General features: G+C 40.2%; 2 protein-coding genes across 2 annotated transcripts in view; both read left to right on the top strand.

Annotated features, from left to right (window-relative positions):
- Nucleotides 1–3,342: 3,342 nt before the first annotated feature.
- On the top strand, nucleotides 3,343–6,194 carry LOC149281088 (musculoskeletal embryonic nuclear protein 1). Its single transcript, XM_089499744.1, has 3 exons — nucleotides 3,343–3,395; nucleotides 5,579–5,699; nucleotides 6,088–6,194. Exons 1-3 carry the CDS (start codon nucleotides 3,381–3,383, stop codon nucleotides 6,192–6,194), a joined length of 243 nt encoding a protein of 80 aa, XP_089355870.1. The 5' UTR covers nucleotides 3,343–3,380.
- Nucleotides 6,195–17,590: 11,396 nt separating this feature from the next.
- The window catches only part of LOC149281087 (inter-alpha-trypsin inhibitor heavy chain H3-like), a 30,623-nt gene continuing 27,012 nt past the window's right edge, over nucleotides 17,591–21,201 (top strand). The window contains exons 1-3 of the mRNA XM_089499773.1: nucleotides 17,591–17,671; nucleotides 18,170–18,330; nucleotides 20,236–20,340. Of these exons, the coding sequence (XP_089355899.1) occupies nucleotides 17,591–17,671; nucleotides 18,170–18,330; nucleotides 20,236–20,340 (347 nt within the window). The remainder of the gene's footprint in view (nucleotides 17,672–18,169; nucleotides 18,331–20,235; nucleotides 20,341–21,201) is intronic.

Raw genomic sequence — 21,201 nt, 5'->3', positions numbered from 1 at the left:
CACCTGCCTCATTACTTTTTTTTTGTTACAAGATAAAGGGATGCTATTTTTTGGAGCTAAAAAGGGTTCTTTTAGATTATTGGTTGCCCAATTTCCCTGCTACTTGCTAAAATAGCTTTTCCAGCTTCAGGTAATATAATTGGGTATCTAGGTTTAAGATGTCAGAATCATTCCTTTTTTTTTATTATTTTTTTATTAATTTTTTTTTTTAATTGCCCTGCTGGAAAAATGTTCTACAAGGCAATGTAAGCATGGTCTTACCCCTCTCCCTGCCATAAGACCTCTGCGGTATCTGTATTTTACACACCCCACTCCTCTTTGGGAAGATTATGCCTTAATGTTTTTTCTGCTGCCCATTAGAAGTGGGGGTCAATCATTCATTCACATCTCTTATTCCTGAAGGTACCAGGGGCTCATGGCCGTTTACCGTTTAACAGTTTCCTCTGGGGGCCGATGAGTTACAGTAGTTATGTTTGCCTGCTTTTATTTTAATTTATACTTTCACATAGATTTTAGAAAACATTCTCTGGAAAAGGTCAAAAGTATTTAAGGAAATGTTTGTCTTTGTTCTACTTATTTTAAAGGACGTTTTCCTACCAGAGGCACAAAATCTGGATTTTTTCACTACTGTTCCTGTGCAGAAGAATATATGTTCCTTTCTAAAGACTGGCATGCAGAAGAAACCGACCTGCACAAGGACACGCGTTACTATAGACTAATACAGAAGAATGTCCGGCAGATGTCTTAAGTTTTCAGGGATTTTTAAGCCCCCACCTTCCATGGAGACCTGCACTTCATAATGATAACTTTGATTTTGTGCAGGCTCTTCTTGGCAGGGAACTGGTTAATGCAGAGTTGGTTGTGTTACTTTAAGTGCTTTCCCCTTCTTACAACAGTCATGTATGTCAAATGTATGCACAAGTGAGAGGGGATCAGCAAGTTAACTGTCACGGTCGCCTCCATAAATACAAATTTTCAAACTCTACCTGTTATGCTTTATTGTTTATAAAAGCATTGGAATTTCTAACAATTATTACAACAATGGAACCCTATTCAAACACATCTTAAAGTGGAGCTGTCAAATTCTACATTAAAATATGCAATATATCCTATTAATAACCCACCTAATGTGTTTGCCATGAGGAAAGATATTTTAAAGGGGAACACCCACCATTTTTTATTACAGTGTCATATTAAAAGTAATTTTTTAAGTAGTGGTCTGTTTTCTTTTCTAGTTTCCTTTTGCATAACATAGTTTCAGGGGACTGCTTTTTAGCCTTTTTTGTGTTAAAACGTTTATCTTGCCCTAATCTACTAGACAAATGTCCTGTCTCCTTATTGTACTGTCTGTGATAAAATAATAATAATATTTATGATAATAAAACTGCTCAGTGTTTCTTAATCAGCCAGACATTGACTAATGAAAGTCCTGTGGAGGAACGGACTTCATTAGCATTGCCATAAAGCATCAGCTCAGTGTGGTGGTTGAGCGGAGAATTTTCCCCCAAACTATTACAACTGTCAATAATGGCAGCTAACAACTTTGTTGCAACGAAAGGATCCAGGCTTTCGTCAATGTTAACCCACGTTAATGTATACTGCGCTGTATTTTATACTCGGGAAGAAAAATCTTTTTCCATGGGACTTCCCCTTTAACTTTCTTTTCTCATTAGGTGCATGATTATTCCTCCTCTTTAATTTATCTGTGGGCTGTTCATAAGTAAGACGATTGTTGTTCATTGGGTTAGGCATCCCTTGTAAGATCGGGTAAAATGAGAGAGATTTATCCTTGCCACAGACTGCCACTAATCTGTCGACAAAAAGCACAAGTTTTGGGTAGTTGTGGCAGCAACCACCCCCTTTTAAGTGTGGCCTGTTACAAAATGACTTAAGATGGCTCTGACAATCTGCCTCTTATTTGTGATTTTGCTAATGTTAAAGGTGAAACGCAGTCGGCAGTGACAGCTGTGTACTGAATGACTACTTGTGCTTTGTACATAGTTTTACAGGATATATCTTAAAATATTAAATTGACAAGTTCAATTGTTTTCAGAGGATGAGGTGCAACTTCTAAGTAATTTCCAAGTGCCTCCCATGTTGTACCTATGTATGCATAGGAAGAAATCTGTAATTACCATCACTGTGAAGCATGTTTCATTATTTAACATCTTGCATTCTATCATAACTTTCCGGTTGCATTAAATACATTATGATGGTGTGAAACGTCATTATTTTATCTTACTGGGGGGTTCCTGTGCAGGAGACTGCCTCACAATTTCTGGTTTTAGCTTAGTATGGAGTGCTTTTTAGGTTATTACTCTTCACTAGTAACTTGTAATGGAAAAAACACCATAGCTATTGCACTAAACCAAAACACAAAACCAGAAAAAAGCCTAACGTATTATTAGAAAATACTTTCTATGGTAAAGTTGTCTGTGTCACAATTGTTTGAGAACAAAAACAAAACCTGGTTAAAAGCTTTATTAACAATTATTAAAAATAAAGGGAAGAAAATGGCACCGTGGATGGGAATTGGAAAATAAGATAAGCTGAAAACAGACGTGGCATGAATATTACAGAAGGACCTCCCTGATTTTAATTAACTGAAGACCGATCATAACCTCTTGCCAGAAATAAAGAAAAAAGGGAGAGGAAAAAAGAAGCTGAAAACCAATAGGGGCTGTTCCCAGATGCACCCCAAGATAACAATGCAGGTATTGGTACAGTAGGTATCAGTGCCAAAGACAGGTTATAAAATGGCAAATTTATTCGCAATAAATATGATCGAACGAGAGTTTGTGAACCTGAACTTTCGGAACTGATCAAGGCTTTTATCAATTTTTCAGATTAATTAAAAAAAAAGGATAATTTCTAGCTGTAAACTCTAAAACATAAATAAGTAGTCATGGGTTTCTGGGATTATTTATTATCTGTCAATAAATAAAACCATTTAATTTACTTAAACTGTTATATCATTTTTTACAGCGTTCATCTATCCCTCTATATGGTTTGATACTGGCCTTGCAACCAATATAAATATATATATATATATAAATATATATATATATAGTAACCCCTTTAAAAGTTTTTATATGCTATTGAGTACTTATTATAAAAATGGCAGCTGTTCCAACATGTATACTTGCTCCGTACAACAGTTGTTCCAGTTATCCCCACTGGTGTCATCTTTCAGAATAAGATTGTGCGTGTATTCCTCTCTGCTGTCTGGAGAAGCCTGTGTCTGTGCTCTGAAATCTAATGCTACACCCCCTCCTCACGTCACTCTCTCCCATCCTATATAGCCTCAGCTACTAGGCTGTGGATACAAACCTATTAAGAATCTCCCTGCGTGTCGACTGCTTGGACAGTTGAGTAAAGAGATGTCCCAGCCTCAGGTGAGCAATCTATCGTTGACTTTAGAGTAATGAAATTGAGAAAAGGGTTAATACTTTAGTAAGTTGTTGAATTCGTTGTTCTATTAACCTAGGAATTTTAGTTCAGTGAGCTAGAAAAGCAATGGAACAGCCTAGTTTCTTTCTTTTTTTTTGTTCCAGATCTTAAATATAGGTTTGACAAATGTCTTCCATCACTTATAACTAGAGGTGGTGCTACCGTGTAAAAAGATTAAGCAACTTCTTTGAGTCACAACTGGTCAAAAAATGCAGGGGTAGGATGAACTGATAACAGTAACGTTAAGTTACATCACTATAATGTATGCAATTCTAATAATAAAATAAGCTTGTTATCATAACTATTGCATTTCCTATTTTACGTATGATTATACCTTACTTGAGAATGTGTTTGCTCAAGCCCCTAGTACTCAAGAGCTATCTCTGGCTACAAATATAACATTTTAGTTTTTGTGTTGTAACTGCAATGACGAAGGAGCTTTTCTTTTTTTTTTTTTTTATGTGCCTCGCACATGCACATATATCACATGTACCCCCTGAAATCTAGTTATTACGCAAACGCCGATTCTACTAAACATTTTTGTGTTGTCCTCATTAATGGCTTTTATAATCTGGCCAGTACTAGAAGGGCCTCAAGGTGACCTGGTGACTCAATATACCTAAATTAGAAACGTTATTCCGTTATGCGATATCAGAGTGTCCTGATCATTATTCAGAGGTTTGATCTCCTGCGGTGGCAGTTTGAGGATTAATACCAGTTTTAAAGGGTTAACTTTATGCACTGCTCCAAAATAGTTCTAGCATGCCATCATGACTATGTAAAGGCGAGAGTAGTTTGTATAATACTAACCAGCAGTAGATCGCATTACCCTTGCTTATATTTTATAACGCACTCCGTCACTTTGTTTATTTGCCTTGATTGTCACTAGAATAAAGGATTATCAATTCAGATATTTCAGCCCAGTTCTGGGTAACATGCCAACTTAACTTGCTGGGCACCTCTTACTGTTGAGGCTCTTCCACAGTCTGCACAATCATATCAAATCCAGCTTATTTTTCACTAGCACAAACTCATCAGAATCTCCGTCGCTCCTGAGATTTCCGGATTCTTGTATTAGTTGAATTGCTGTGAGATGAAGAATAACCATGCATTGCTGTGAGATGAAGAATAACCATGCATTGCAATGGTACAACCCAAAGAGATTTATTTGTAAGAAGTGTAAAGTTTCCATGCCACCACAACTCATTGCTTAGTGTATAACCTCTCAGTCATTCGCTTGTTGGATGTTGTTTGGGCATTGGAGAATCCATGTACTTGTGGAAATGTAAAACAATTTTCCTCAAAGAGAGGGACACCTTAGAAATGTATTTGATCCCTAATTTGTGAAATTTGGACAGAATGGCATCTGATCATCAGCCCACCATGGATGATAGATGAGCACTGTCAATGTTTTAGGGTATTAAACAGGATTTTCACTTAAGACTTGTCAAGCTATGTTGCAGTCACCCACTTATATGACCAGAACCAAAAGTGCCTACCTTTCTGGTGGATAAGAAACACCTCATTGGGCAACTCGACTTGCATTTCATCTGTACATACTAAAATGATCGGCAATAACCTGCCATTCAGCCGCGGGTCATTCTTTATACTCCACTTAAGATCTCCTTTAGCGAGCTGAAAGTGGTTTTCCATTCTGTCTCCACTCTCGATGTGCAAACTATGCTAAAACATAATAATAGAGAATATATGTTACTGACAACACTCCCACAAGGCTGAAAAAGCAAGAAACGAGTAAAAAACATAAAAAAAGAAACATTCTTAAAACCAATAGGGTACACTTTATACCAGTAAAGCTGATCTGGGGAAAAATAGCTAACTACTCTTGGACTGAAGAAGTGATTTTTTTACTGCATTAGTCAAAGTTATATAAATGTATGTATGACATATCTCTGTAGTGGCAGGTCTGTTCCTTTGAATTCCAGGTAATAAAACACAGGGTTTTTTATTGTTAGCCTATTATTTTACTGGTTGTAAGTATTGTTTAAGAGAAGTATTGACATGTCTAGGTTGGATTTGACAAAAAGTCAAAATATATATTCAATCTAGCTATATATGTATATGATTGAATATTAATAATCCGATACATGGACCCCCCCCCCCCCTGCAGGATGCACCAATTAAGAAGAAGAGGCCACCGGTGAAGGAAGAAGATCTTAAAGGGGCAAAAACTAAGCTCAGCCACCAAACTCCTCTCCGGTCAAAGACATATCAGGTTATGAAGGAGTGTGGTGAGTATTGAGCCGCAGTAACAAAGTACATGGAGATGATCGTAAATGTCCAAGCTTCATTTCCTACTCCTTAACCTCTTGATGACCTTGGTATATGCTTTTATATCCTAAAAGAAGTAGCCAAAATGACCTTACGAAGTAATAATATGTCTTAAAGATGTTTCACCCGTGGGGAAATGCACGTGGAAGTTAAGGCTGTCAAGGGGCTTTCTTTGAAAGCAGACATTCCTCAACTGCTCCTGGTATCCACATAAGGGGCTGTCAAATATTAATGTGTTTTAATCTGTAAACCCAATTACATAGGTTTATTACATCATCTACATGTAGCAGACACACTTTGACTACTTTAAGAACTGAGGTGACTAAGTGCTATACTCTTGATTTGCAGAACAAGCTGGATGTGCAGCACCTTCTGTGTTCAGCCAGGTCCGGACAGGAGGGGAAACAGCCTTTGAGAAACCCAAGGAAGGCCCGGCAAAAAGTGTTTTTGGCTAATTTGACACAAAGAAGATGAAGAGTCCCCTCTCCCTTATCTCTGAATCAGTCCTGCAATAGACCATGTGTAAAGTCTTACAGACATTTAATTTGCTTTTGTCAATAATCCATATTGATTCTTCATGTATTCACTCTAATATTAGGCATATTGTGTGGCTAAATGTCTACTAGATTACTTAAACATTGTCCTACCCCATTCCATTTTACACAGAAACCTCTGAATTCTGAATAAAAAAGGACTAGTACATAAGCCATGCCAATTTAATAATCATTTTATTTTTGGCTTTGCATCTAAATTACCTCCCAGTCTTTTTAGTGATTTTTTTTTTAGAGGCTTGGCTAGGGTCAAGTGACTTTTTGGAAACTATGTAGAAGATTGTATTTTCTTTAACAATTTATCGTGTAAACAAATATTCTGTGATTTACATACACACTATTGTAACTTTTATGGCTTTTCTGTAGCACACTTTGAGTAAGTTAATTATTAATTGTTTATACTCATTATTGTGACCTTTAGAAATGTAGAATATAAGAAGCTAAATAAAGAGTATCTTTGACAGCCTGCCTCCTAGAATAAGTGCACTCCCCCCAAATAAAATATAAATAGTGAGTGCCTTTAAAATGCCAACAACTACCTATTCCTTTTTATTAGACATTTATAACAGGCTGGCAAGAAACACAGGACTTTGTGGCCAGACATGAATTCAATTTTAATTTAAGTAAAATATTTAGCAAACTGAGTGGTAGGGTGCACTACTAGATTGTACCTTATAATCACATCAAAGGTATATTATACTTAACTCTCATGTACACAGCAGGGTAGTATCCAATGTATAGATTCAGTAGTTCAGAAGTATATATGTAAAAAAAGGTATATTATACTTAACTCTTATGTACACAGCAGGGGAGTATCCAATGTATAGATTCAGTAGTTCAGAAGTATATATGTAAAAAAAGGTATATTATACTTAACTCTCATGTACACAGTAGGGGAGTATCCAATGTATAGATTCAGTAGTTCAGAAATATATATGTAAAAAAAGAAATACATATTTTTAATTCAATATAAAAAATAAAAAAAATTCTTACATAAAAGTTTGCATAGTCCTGCATAACCATCAATATTCAGGTTAAAACTTAAAAGTTCAATCCCATCCTCAGTTCACAATTTGATGACGGTATTGAACTTTTAAGTTTTAATCAGAACAGCGACAGTTTGTGGTGTTGCTAAATCTACATCTGACTCTGTAAGTATTTGTTGTAATTATGCTATATGTTTCTTGTGATCTGTTAATTTTTGTGGCCTGTTCTTTTATACATATATTAAATAAAAAAAAGTGTGATATTTGCCCTGCTTTCTGCTATACCACTGTGTGTCTATTTCTTTTTATACATCTTCATTGAATTAGCTGTCATACAATTCAGGGCCAGAATTTGGCTGAATAAGTGGCCCTAGCACTTAAAAGACAATGGCTGCAGGCAGGCCCGGACGGGCCATCGGGCCGTGGCAGGTCCGGGTTGACTTAGGGGCTGATGGAGCTGCAGCTCCAGGCCCCTAACTTAAAATAGGCCCAGTCAGGACCGGACTGACGGCCTATGCGGCCTCTACGGCCGCATTAACGCAGGGCATAAGGGGCACCTGCCCCTTAAGCCCGCCGCAACTGCGACCAGGTCCGCCACTCTAAGGGGCCGGGAAGCCCCCACCAGGGCCAGCCTTACGGGTGTGCGGCCGCACAGGCTTTAAATTAAAACATCGGGGGGGGGGGGGGTTTGTTACTTTATATAACATCCTCCATGGTAAATAAAGTTTTTGTTAACTTTATTTAACATGGAGGATGTTAAATAAAGTTAACACCCCCCCCCCCCCGATGTTTTCATTTAAGCCCTGTGCGTCCGCAGACCCCTAAGGCCGGTCCTGGTGGGGGCTTCCTGGCCCGTTAGAGCGGTCGCAGTTGCGGCGGGCTTAAGGGTCCCTACGTTAATGCGGCCGTAGAGGCCGCATAGGCCCAGTCAGTCCGGTCCTGACTGGGCCTATTTTAAGGTTTAAGGCTGCAGCTCCATCAGCCCCTATGTCAATCCGGCCATGCCGCGGGCCCGGTCGCAGTTGCTGCTTGCTCCGGCAACAAGGTAAGTAGGATGAGGGAGGGGGGTGCAGTGAGAAGGGGCAGATAGGGGTTAGATAGTGAGAAATGGGGAGAGGGGATAGATAGTGAGAGGGGGTACATATTGAGAAGTGGGGAAGGAGGTACATAGTGAAAAAGGGGAACATAGTGAGAAGGGGCAGATAAGATGGGGTGAGGGGGTAGTGTGAATGCGTATGAGAATGGATGAATTGTGTGAATGCGTATGACAATTAATGAATTCATGTATGGATGAATTGCTTGAATGATTTGTGAGACTGCATTAATGAATGTGTTAATGATTTGTGTGAATGAGTGAGTAAATGCAAAGATGGTACATAAAGGGTGGGCTTTAACAATAAATAAATAAATAAAAATGGGCTGCTCAGGCTTAAATGCCCGGGCCTATTTTTTGTCCCAGTCCGGGCCTGGCTGCAGGTTACGCTTTTGTACTCTTATGGCGTAAGGCTGCCCATTGAAGGACCAGATCTGCATTTTGGTAAGTATTTGGCTCTATTAGCCACAGACCCACTGAGCATTTTCCATTGTGCCAGATACATTTTACCATTCTGGAAGGCCACAGGAATTTGGTGTATATAACAATAAACATTAAACCCTTTGTGGACAAGAAGACCATGCTACTTCCATTTCAGTTTAGATTTAGTTGGAGCTTTGAACTTCTTGAATGCTGGGCAGACTAGATGAGCTAAATGGTTCTTATATTCCATTCAGTTCTGTGGTTCCATTTCCATTAGACACATGCCTAGAATTCTATGGTTTTACAGAACTCATGGCAGATTAGGGGGTAGCCTTGCCCACTCCCACCTACCTTCCACCCTTTTTCCTCAAGTTCTACTCCTGTCCCATCCATTTTCTGTACTGCAGGCCCCCGTATATTTTCATTGTTATAAACAGTGGCATGCCGTATAAATAGCTTACATTTTAACTAGGGTAAGCTATATTTATATATGTATCACATAACATGAAATGGTACAAAACCCATCATTTTCTTCCCTATTATTTCCCCATACATTATAAACCAAAATAGAGTAATGGTAAAAGTAACTAAAAGTAATTTTTTTAAAATTATTTCCAAATTTAGGAACTATATAGTTGCACACAGGTCATGATACACAAAATATAGCAAAGTAGGCATACATAAGAAGAGGATGAATCCCATACTAATGCTAAAGAAACACTCATGGTAGTAACACTTGCATGCTAAAGAGCCAATCTCAGTGGCACAATATAGCACCCTTTTTGTAACGGTAAGATTGTTTGTGGTGCTTCCTTCTTTACTATGGACATGACTGTTGCCCAAAAGCCTGTTTACATACCCAGAGGTATTTCAATCTTCTTAGCAGTTTTATAGCTTTTATAGAGGAGTAAAAGATGTTTCATTATATATTATAGTAAATCAAATGACCTGGAAAAAACCCAATAACAATATATAAGAAACGAGAGAGAAGAAAATTACAACTAAACATTAGTACTGCAAAAATTTTAAAATAGGCTCAGTCACGAAGGATATATAAATAACAAAACAGCCTGGTTCTTATAATAGCAAATTTTGTATTGCAGCCGTCATTAAGTGAAAACTATAGTTCAATAGATTTGAAACAGTTATTAAATACAATAGAAAGTAGACTTGGGCGCCTGCCTAATCTTCGTGTTCGTCTTTATGGGGAATCACTTCCTGTGTTCGGATCGGGCAGGGCCAGCCCAAGGCAAAATGCCGCCTGGGGCGGATTTTAAAATGCCGCCCCCCCCTTATCTACCCTTCCTCTCCCTCCGTCCCTGCCGCCCCCCCCATTATCTACCCTTCCTCTCCCTCCCTATTATCTACCCTTACCCCCCCCCCTTGTACTTACCTTTCAGCAGTCCTGCGGCGAGTCTCCCTGTTCGGTCTCGGTGCCGGCTTGTAATGCTGAGCACCGGAAATTAGGTAATCTTCCGGAACTCCGCATTACAAGCCGGCACCGAGACCGAACAGGTTGACTCGCCGCAGAGGAGAGAGAGAGGGGCGCCGAGCAGGTACCCTTTCTCTCTCTTTCGCTTTAAAAAAAAAAAAAGGGGGCTTGGGGTGGCACAGTGCCGCCCCTTTCAAAAGTGCCGCCTGGAGCGGTTTGCCCTGGGTTCGGGCAAATATTCATGTACATTCTACGTGTTCATTTTTTTTTTTAAAGGTGTTAATACGAGGTTAACACAGTACGCAGTAGCATCAGCGCCAGGAATTTAAAGGTCCATACAAGCAAATCCATTGCTCCAAGAGTTATGTACGAGCGACTCTACTGGCCACCAGCAGGGAGCTCCTTCATTGGTTAATGCCAGAGGAGCTCCCTGTCGGCAACCAATAGAGTCGCTCACACCAACCTTTAACTCCTGATGCTGAAACTTGTCCTGGGGAGGGAACAGGAGTTAAAGGTAAGGGCAACTCTATTGGTCTCTCGGCAAGGGCCTCCTCTTGCATCAACCAATTGTTATCATGTTCGCCCCGGATACGAATGTACAAGTCTAATAGAAAGATACTTTCCTTAGTACAATTTCTTTTGAAGGATTTGTATGTTAATCCATCAAGATATTGATTCCATACATACCAAGCATGTCTTCCAAAAAATGGCAAGTGACATTCTTCACAAGTCGAGGAGGATGGAGAAAGTGCTAACCCGCACTTAGATACTACTTCACCACCAACCTTAACACTCACCACATAGTGTGTTGATTATGTTCAGTATCATCTTATCAGGATGTATAAGTATGAATCTGACCTGGAGCAACAACTCTTATAATGGGTGTCAAGCCAAGAAGAAATGTGGAGAAACAAGATGTATCAGCAGTATTATGTGTATGAAAAAACACTACTTGCTACTTATGTCTTGGTATTTTTAGTGCTACTTGCACTTTGTCCACTCAGAGGTCTGCATGCGCTCTAAATTTCAAATTTCCTGTCTTAGGCTCTCCAAATCTACCCATGTATTCCCAGGAAATATATGCCTCCTCCCTCTCGCCCTGTTTACAGATGTGGGCTGTTCAGAATAGTGAAGCTGTTCAGGACGCCATCTGCTTTAAGGTACTGTTCTCACTCATTATTTCAGTTCATTTAGAGGTGTGTTATGGGGAAGAGAATAGAGGAGGGGAAAAAGTTTCCTCTTTTCTTCTTTCCACTCCATCAGTCAGTGACCGCAAGGACAGGCAGAGGGAGAATGCAGCAACAGTGATCTGCTTGGGAAGAAGTGGGAATCAACCAGTGGTTTTGTTGGTGAGGAACCCTATTAAAAATAATTGTAAAAAATTGGGGCACCTAAATATACTAGTCATGTACCTTCTGTCCCTCTCAGAAGTAAATTTGGTTGAATGCATTGCTCAGATCACCAGCGTACATGTTTATCCATGTGAATGCAACATTAGGCTTCCAAAAGCCAATCAGCATGTGCATGGGTGCCAGCTGAGTGATATCTTTAATGTCTAAAATTATACAAATCATTGAATTCATCTTTTTTCCTTACGTCCAGTCACTAACCATAACAATTATATTTTATTATCAGTAACTGTGTCTACAGTAGAAAAGTGTGTTTACATGCATGTCTCTAACAAGCTTGTGTTTGTATGCATACACAATATGTATTTATATATTAAATAATTGTATTATTTATAGACATATTTAATATATGAAAAATCATATAATGTTATCATATGATATCTGTTTTCATATGTTAAAATCTGACTTTCTATAAAACGTATTTGATTTATGGATATAATACGGTAATATTTCAAAGTGTTTATTTGGCTTGGTGAAAAAATGGCAACATTTTGTTTCATCCCAGCCCACCCAGGCTATTACTAGGTCAAAAGTTCACATGGAAAGTAAAGCCCTGACCCTTAGCTACACCTCTTACACCTCATACATCATATTATATGACAGGAGGTATAAAAGATGACTCTACTAACAGAGCCATCAGGCAGTCAGAAATTAGGTACTGTCCTGATGGCTACACATTTTACTGTGTAATACATTTTTATCAGCTGTATAAATCAACAATTGGAACCCATGAAGGTGCCTATATTTGATTTATGCATTACATAGCATAGGCAACACTTAAAAGGACAGGTTAATGTCTTGAAAAGCCGTATCTAAGAAGAATGCATATGAAAGTAATTTATGAGTACCGGTATTTTAATATGCATTCTTTGAAAGGTTACAAAAAACACACATTCTCACTATTGAATGAGTAAGTCTGTGTGTTAGTGCATGGTGTTGGATAGTGTGTGTGCATTATAGTGTATGGTGTTAAATAGTGTATGTATGTATAAGGTGTTGAAGAATGTGTGTGTTACTATATGGCAGTACAGTGTGCATATAACTGCATGTTAGAATGTGTTTGTTAGTAGATGGTGTTAGCATGACTGTGTCAGCATATGGTGTTAGATTAGGTGTGTATATATGTCCGCGTATGGTTTTAGCATGAATGTGCATGTCAGCATATGGTGTTATAATGTCAGGGGTGAGCTTAGGGTTAGTGGTGTGAGGGACAAGATGGAAGGAGTGTGTGTTTGCATGTGTATGTGTATTATGTTAGAGTAAGTGGGTATTAGAGGTAGTTTCCATGTTAGTATGTGCGTGTGTTTTTAATTTGGGGGAAGAGCCAAAAAAAATACAGCACCTGGGCACCACTAGCCCTACGTTCGTTGGAGCTGGCTGAAGGTAAGTAAACCATGTGTCAGAAGATGCATGCAAATTAGCTGGATGTGGGTCAAGTGTGAAATGCATACAGGATCATGTATTTAAAAGGGGAACATCATGTAAATTTAAACGGATCTCTCATTGATAAGCGTTAAAGTGCATATGATAGCTGAATGTCCCTTTAATATCTATTCAGTTTAAGACGGCAAAGTCCACTAGGTTGGAGCTTACTACTACTACATCTATATTATTATATATGAAAGTTTACGGATTATGTACTCGTAACATATTAAACAAGGAACATTGATTGCAACAAAAAATGATTACTGCAAGAGGACACTTGGGGGAGGCTGTAGTACAGGGGCGTCCAACATGCGGCCCGCGGCGAGGTGCGACCCGCGTGAGATCGGCAGCCAGGATCACAAGAGCCCTGCTGCTTACTTGTGGGAGGGTCTATTCTCTGCTCCAGTCCTGCCTCCTCTGTGGGGAGAACGAGGGAGGCCGCGCCCCCTGCTGAAGTCTGTGATCGGCATCGAGAGCTGTAGAGCAGGTAAGGGGGTGGGGTAGGTTGTGTGAATGAGTATGTCTGATTGAGGGAATGAATCTGTGAATGAATGAATCTGTGAATGAATGAATTTGTGAATGAATGAATTTGTGTGTGTGTGATAGCATGGATGTGTAAGTCCTGGAACCTAGGCATGATGGGACTATGATTGCTGTTAGCAATCACACTCCTATCATGCCAAGTCAGCCAGTACATGCTGAAACCTGGCTAGCTGCCCCCCTTGTGTATTGATGCTGCCAGCAGTATGGGGTCTGCACTTACAGCCACCCTGTACCAGCACGTATTGGCTGACTTGGGATGATAGGAGTGTAATTGCTAACAGCTAACAGCAATCTGCTAACAGCAATCACAGTCCCATCATGCCTAGGTTGCAGCATTTACTGGTTGCCTGGGTATAAAAAGAGTGTGTTTGCTGTTAGCAATCACACTCCTATCATGCCAAGTCAGCCAGTACATGCTGAAACCTGGCTAGCTGCCCCCTTGTGTATTGATGCTGCCAGCATTATGGGGTCTGCACTTACAGCCACCCTGTACCAGCATGTATTGGCTGACTTGGGATGATAGGAGTGTGATTGCTGTTAGCATATTGCTATTAGCTGTTAGCAATCACACTCCTATCATCCCAAGTCAGCCAATACATGCTGGTACAGGGTGGCTGTAAGTGCAGACCCCATACTGCTGGCAGCATCAATACACAAGGGGGGCAGCTGTTAGCAATCACACTCCTATCATGCCAAGTCATATTGTTGATTTTTTTTGTCCAATTGTGGTGTGTTACTTTTAATAAAAGTGTGGTTACACACTAAAATTGGACAAAAAATACAATGCCCAGCCAACCAGTACATGCTGGAATCTGGGTATGCCTGAGATTGCTGTTAACAATCATAATATATCATTTTTTTGTACAATTTTGGTGTGTAACTTACTTTTATTAAAAGTATGTGGGGGGGTCACTTTCAGTTTCGGCTAAGTGAACCCTGAATTTTCGGTTTTGGTCCAGAATTTTCATTTTAGTGCATCGCTAAAATAAATAGAACTATTTTATTTTTACTTATCCAGAATCCTGAATTTGTAGGCCCAGAAATCCCAGAAATCAGTGAGAGGAAAAGTAAAGGTTTTGTGTCATTTACTTTATTTTAATCTGCATATCTTATTAAAGGCCATATTTTCTCTCAGTGAAAAATTAGTGCGGCCCTCGCACGTATACAATTCTGATGAAGTGGCCCACTGCAGAAAAAACTTGGACACCCCTGCTGTAGTAGAAAGGAACAGCAGCTAAGGTTCTAGAACTAAAGAGATTGATAAAGAAATATAATATTATTTACTGGGTATTCTACAAAGCAGTGAAGTTAGAGCGCAGGAGGAAATCAGTAGGGGCGGATTCTGTCTGTATCTGCAAGGAATGTTAAGGCTGCAGCCTGCAGGGCTTGTTATCCGAGACTCTCGCTTTCACGGATAGGTTGGGAAAATATCTGCGATTTACACCCACTTCCGAAATTACGGTCCACTTACTTGATGCATATTACCCAAGGGTGCCTGACTGTGGATAATGGCCATGTCATACTTTATTTGCAAATTGACAAAAAGACTGACATTCCAGTGAATCCCAAATGAAACTGGCCACTTAGGAGGCTTATTTATTTTACATGGATTGAGCATGGGAATCTTGTTTTATGAAGCTGTACGCTTGGGAAATTAAAATTGGATATTTTCCAAATACTGTAAAACATGTTTTCTTATGCATCTGAAAATAACATTGTGGTCTGGGATTTTCCATGTAATGCTATACTGTTTGTTGAAATCTGTTTATTTGCGTTAAAGCATATTAAAAATAAAGGTATCAGATGTTTCCCACAATATTTGGTGTTAGTGAGAAATACTCGCATGTGTCTAGTGTATAAGCAATTTCGTAAGGATTCAGGAGATACTATTCTATTCCGGTTCGCGTTCCAGTTAAAGGCACAGGAGTGGTTAGTTAGAGAGAAATTTAGTTGTATTAGTCCAGGGCTAAAAAAAAAATTAGTAGGTATGGTGACAAATGTTTACATTAAGGTGTAGTTGTCAGATTCCCCAGCTTTCCACTCTCCCACCACAATACCCCCTTACCTCCTCCCTTACCCCCTACCTTTGCAGGCTCAGGAGAGTGGTTTCCGGATGGGAGGCAAATCTTAGTTACCCATTAATAGGAAATATTATATGGCCACAGTAGTAGTAGCTACAGACCATCATGTACCTGTGCAGCATGTCTGGGGTGGTTAAGATTAGCCACAACCACCCCCAGTCTACAATTCCTATGGTGTTTAGTCAGTAATGGCTGACTGTATACCATGGATGCTGCAGTCAACAACAAAGTGTTGTGTAGACCACCACAACTCCAGCCTATAACTACAATTCCCATGAAGTTCAACTAGCAACACAGCTGGCTGAATATTATTGTAGATGCAGTCAACAGCATTTAGTATTTGTACTGTATATAGTATACTGCACTTTGCTCCCTATGTCTAGTTAACCTACCCTCCTCTGCTGTTCCACTAGGCCTCTTTGAATTACCATGGGGGAGCACAATTGCCCCTTGAGGGTAGAATATTACCCTTTTACTACCAACTCTAGAATAAGGGTTTGTGTGGAAGCTTTTACTCTGCTACAATGTTTACAGCTGTTCTATGGCTACGATCCTTTCCTAACAAGGAATTTATGTTTATATTCATCTGTTTCTGGCAGGCAATCCTGCTTGCACTGGCAAGGTACGTAAAAGTCCACTATATAGATATACTGGGCCATATACCATAGACCCTCTGTGTGCCATACACATATTTCCTAAAAAAAGGGATAGGTTTGAGTCACTGCTGCTTTTATGATAGGCTATACAAATGTCACCCCCCTTGAATATTTTTAAGGTAAGTCGCCAAAAATGTATGCCCCCCAAAAATAGTTGCATAGAGAAGTCGTTAATTAAAGCTCTTCTGCAGAGTTTTCTATAGCAAAAATGTAATGCCAACGCTATGGAATTTGATGGCGCTATATAAAATAATAAATAATTAATAATGTTAAAATCCTAGGCAAATATGTTTCCAAGCTTAAGACAAGTTACTAAATATATTTTGATGTTTTTAATTTGCTTAGTTGTGTACAATACATGTTGGGTATAAAAAGATTTTATACCTGTATTTTTGTGACAGGTTGCACAGTCTACTCTAGTAGTTACTCTGTTGACCCCTTCCCAGCAGTTGGTGGGTTTCCTCCTAGTTGGGACTGCGTACAAACACGTGAGGGTGAAGTACCTGCTAACTTTATACCTCAAGATTTTGCTTACAAGGTCCACAATAAATGAGACTTGGGATATTTTGGGATCCTGAAGGCCTTGGATACACACGCACATTTACATAATTTCCTAGACGGTGAATATTTAAGTTGGTCATACAAATGGTCTTATACTAAGTATACTTACACCAAAAAATACAATATGTAGTCTACTGAATGATTAAGAGGGAAATTAGTTTTAGACAAACATAGCAGAAATATGGAAACTGGAGTCCTCAAATATAAAATGGCTTAAACAGCAATTGGATAGAAGATATATAAAGCAACTCTAGACGTGTGAATGTTACTTTACTTTTAAATAGTTTTTGAAAGAAAAAAAAAAGATACACTGTTGAATGATTGGTGCTGTCCCATAGTTGTAAATAGTCCTGAATTTGCTTGGGCAGTCCCAAATCAATCACTGAGCTTGTTTAAAATGGGAAGAGAGAGTTCTGTAGGAAGGCTAGGCCATGTAATTTTAAAAGCCCACCCATGTAACGTGGTCACAACACACTCCATGATGACGTAGTACAGTTGTTAGTGTCCAGATGTGGGACATTTTAAAACTAGTAAGTATACAGGCTTTCTGCATAAAGCTGTTTGGTATTGTATCACAATTACTACACTATTGTGTCATTAAGTACAATCAAGCAACTGATATTTTTGTTGGCCTTGTGTGTTATTCATAGTTAGAATTATTTCATTTTTTTTTTACAGTGAACCATTTACGATGAAAGCTATATTCTACATCACCCTTTTCTTTTATCTTGTGGGGATTCATTCCACCCTGAAGACTCCTCTAGAGCAAGAAGTAAGACCATCTTCTGAGATATTTTTTCTACTGCATCTACTGTAAATTTGTACACGTAAATGTCTCATAGAAAGTAATTGCTTCAAATGTGTATGACATAATGCTGGAACATAATCAGGACTACCTTCAAGGTTTCTATGCCCCATTTTACCTCATGGATACAGGGACAGACAAAGAGAGAGGGCTAGCTGCTGGCTGGAGGATGTTCCATTGGAATACTGGGTGCCTGCTTGGGTGGTGTTCCATGGCATGAGTGAGAGCATCTCTCTTTGTCTATTGGGAGGTATGGAGCCGATCTTTTCCCTGGACATGCCCTGGAAATAATATAAACAACTGGTAACTCAGGGACACTCTGCTGAATTCTGGTACAAGCAAAGTGTGCTTTTCCAGCTGTTGGTGGTTGAATATCCTATGTAAAAATAATTATAGCTTCCTCAAATCAGCTGACAGGTAATTTGCAAAATATATTAAGTGATTGAATGTATGGGGTCTATGCAGGGTGTGATCAGGATCCACAGCCTTCACGTGACTTCGCTGGTCACATCGCGCTTCTCTCGCACAATCATCACCAGTATGTCATCCAACCAGGCTAATGTATCGAAGGAGGTGTCCTTTGATGTGGAGCTGCCTAAAGAAGCCTTTATCAGCAATTTTAGTTTGTAAGTAAGATTTATATGTTAAATAGTATGTGTGCCCATCATTGAAATGGTATAGCCAGAAATTGTTCTCTTTCTTCTTTTCTCTCTCCTTCTCTTCCCTTCTCTTTCCCTAGATCTCTCTCCATATGTGTCCTTGTTCTTTCTTCCTCCCCTCTTACTCTGTCATGACTGCAGGTAGCAGGTCAGGTAGGAGTATCTGTACAGGGACAGATGCTTGTTCAGAATCATGTGCTTACCTGGTTAATTCTGACACCTCCAAGTGGCAGTCAGCTGCAACCTTAGATCGGAGCTTGGGCATCATCTGCCTATAAGGATCTGGTTGATAGACTAGGGCTGGCAGGTGAGAGAAGGGCAGGATTCTGAGATGGAAACTCAGAACAGGGAGAAGTACAGGAGTCTGTGAACTAGACATACACAAATCAGGCTAGCCAAGGTCACAATTGTGCAGAAGGATAATGCAAGGAATGTTCCAAGGCCAAGCTGAGGTTGAGTATCGGGCAAACAGGAGACTAAAACAGGGTACCAGTGAGTCAAGGCCCAAGCCAGGTCAATATCCAAAATCAGTCAGGCCAAAACGAAGTACCAAGGGATGCAGAACAAACACAAAAGCCAGTGTCCAAACAAAGGATCACGAACCATTCAAATAATTACGAAGCTGCAAACGGTAACACAGAGCAGGATCAATGTTCCAAAGGGAAGCTGGGAGGAACACTGGCAAATAAAGGCTACAGGTTATGAGACTGGCCACAACTGTTACCAGAACCTGAACATGGACATCATGGAGACATTAAGAGACAGGAAGACAGGTGGAAAGGAGCAGGGTCGGGAGGGGGTCAGTTAGAGCAAAGAGAATTGAGTCAGAGATAAGGGGCAAGCCAGGGGTGCTAGAGCAGGCAGGTCAGAGCAGAAAAGGCCGGTAGGATCAGACAGGATGAGTCAAAGCACTGGGGGCAGGAAGGGATGGGAAGATGAGAGCAGAGCTGGAGGGGTGAATGTATACGGCACATATGTATGTGTGTGGATGATTATACCTGTTCCCCCCACGTTGAGTGTATTTCTATGCGTCTCTTTTGTAGCTTAAGTGTATGTGTTTATGAATGTGTGACAGTAGTTCAAGAATGTATGAATTGTTAATGAGTGTGTGTTTATATATTTCTATGCATGTTTGCAAATGTATATCATACACAGTGTCCCTCTTCCTCTGAGGAGGTAGGAGTGGGATAGAGGTGGGGAGGTGAAGCCAATAACTGTCCTTAGGGGGAATAAGATGATTGTTAACTCAAACAGATAATTTCTGGTTAATTTGAAAAATAAAAATAATAATTTTTTTCCATCTATTTGGAAGTGCCTCATACTCTTCTTTCTTCCTATGGATTAACATTGCCATTCATTGCAAGAATAGCTACATCAGTTTCTTCACAATGAATACCTAAAATCATCAGAACATGTATAAATTAAAAATAAGAGGAGTGCAATTTATACAAAAGTTTACCCTATGTAAATTAAGTATGACTGTTCCTTTATGTTATTTCAGTCTCAAAATCCTCTTTAGAACACCCTGCTTAGCAGTCTAGTGTATCAGTGGCACGGATAGATGCTGACAGGGTTCATTCCTGAATCCGGCTAGTAAGACGCATGGCCCTGGGACTATTTACACACATGTATAACCAGTGATGCTGATTGCCAGCAGGCAGGCAACAGTTGTTGATGCAGTGAAATGCTTTCACAGAATAAAGGGATTCACTCTTTGCTTTCTAAAGTGACTGTACAAAATGCTCCAAACGGGCCATTGTACATTCTATTGTTTCCATTCTTCAAGTATGTAAACCATGCCTACTGATTACTAGTTCCTCCTGTGATTTGCTTGCCTCGTGATATGCAGCATTTATCTCTTCCCATCTCTAGGACCATTGAGGGAAAGATATATGTTGGAGTGGTGAAGGAGAAGGGAGTTGCTCAGAAGATCTATAGTGACTCTGTTTCACGTGGACGCACAGCTGGGATTGTGAAGTGAGAAATAGCAATACAATGCATGAATTCAATGCATATCCAGCAAATGCCATTCAAAAACACCTGTCTAAGGCATCAGTATTGAGGATTCCATCACACTATATGGCCACATGTTGCTTAGCCCACCAGTACATCAAAGTACTCCAATTTTGGCGAGTCCTATGTCATTTTTCATGGCTATATTGCTTACCAAGGAGCCAAATCAGTAGGACTACATTGAGTCTCAAATGAGACTCTCAAACAATTTAAAGCCTTCTCTGGGCACCATTAATGAGGCAGCTGTGTGGCAAGAGGGGCTGCTCAAGGTCTGATTAGAACATGCAAATATGCTGTTCAATAATACTGTTCAAAAACAGTGGCGGAACTACCGGGGTCGCAGGGGTCGCGACTGCGACCGGGCCCTGGAGTTCTGCCAGTCAGGGGGGCCCAAGGGGTGCCGAGCGGTTGCTGAAAACTGCTCGGCAACTCTTGGGCCCCCCTGACTGACAGAAATCCAGGATGCCTCCGCTCCCCGCCGCTGCCACTGCTGCCGACGTCGCCGCCGCCGCCTGCCTCAGCGCTGCCCAGAGTACAGTGTTGGGAGCGTGAGGCGTTTGTCTCGGGTGCCGGCGCTTCACGCTCAGCAGTGAAGCGCCGGCACCCGAGACAAACGCCTCGCTCTCCCAACACAGGAGTTGATGGTAAGTGACCTACAAAGGGGGGGGGGTAGGGAGGGACTGGGTAAATCGTGAGAAGGGGGGGTAGGGAGGGAGAGGGTAGATCGTGAGAAGGGGGGGTAGGGAGGGAGAGGGTAGATTGTGAGAAGTGGGGTAGGGAGGGAGAAGGTAGATTGTGAGAAGGGGGTTTGGAGGGAGAGGGTAG

The sequence above is a fragment of the Sceloporus occidentalis genome, unplaced genomic scaffold (genome assembly GCF_023333645.1).
Source record: "Sceloporus occidentalis isolate IW3139 unplaced genomic scaffold, rSceOcc1.0.p SCAF_139, whole genome shotgun sequence".
Lineage (NCBI taxonomy): Eukaryota > Metazoa > Chordata > Lepidosauria > Squamata > Phrynosomatidae > Sceloporus > Sceloporus occidentalis.
This window is presented reverse-complemented; position numbering and strand designations above follow the sequence as displayed.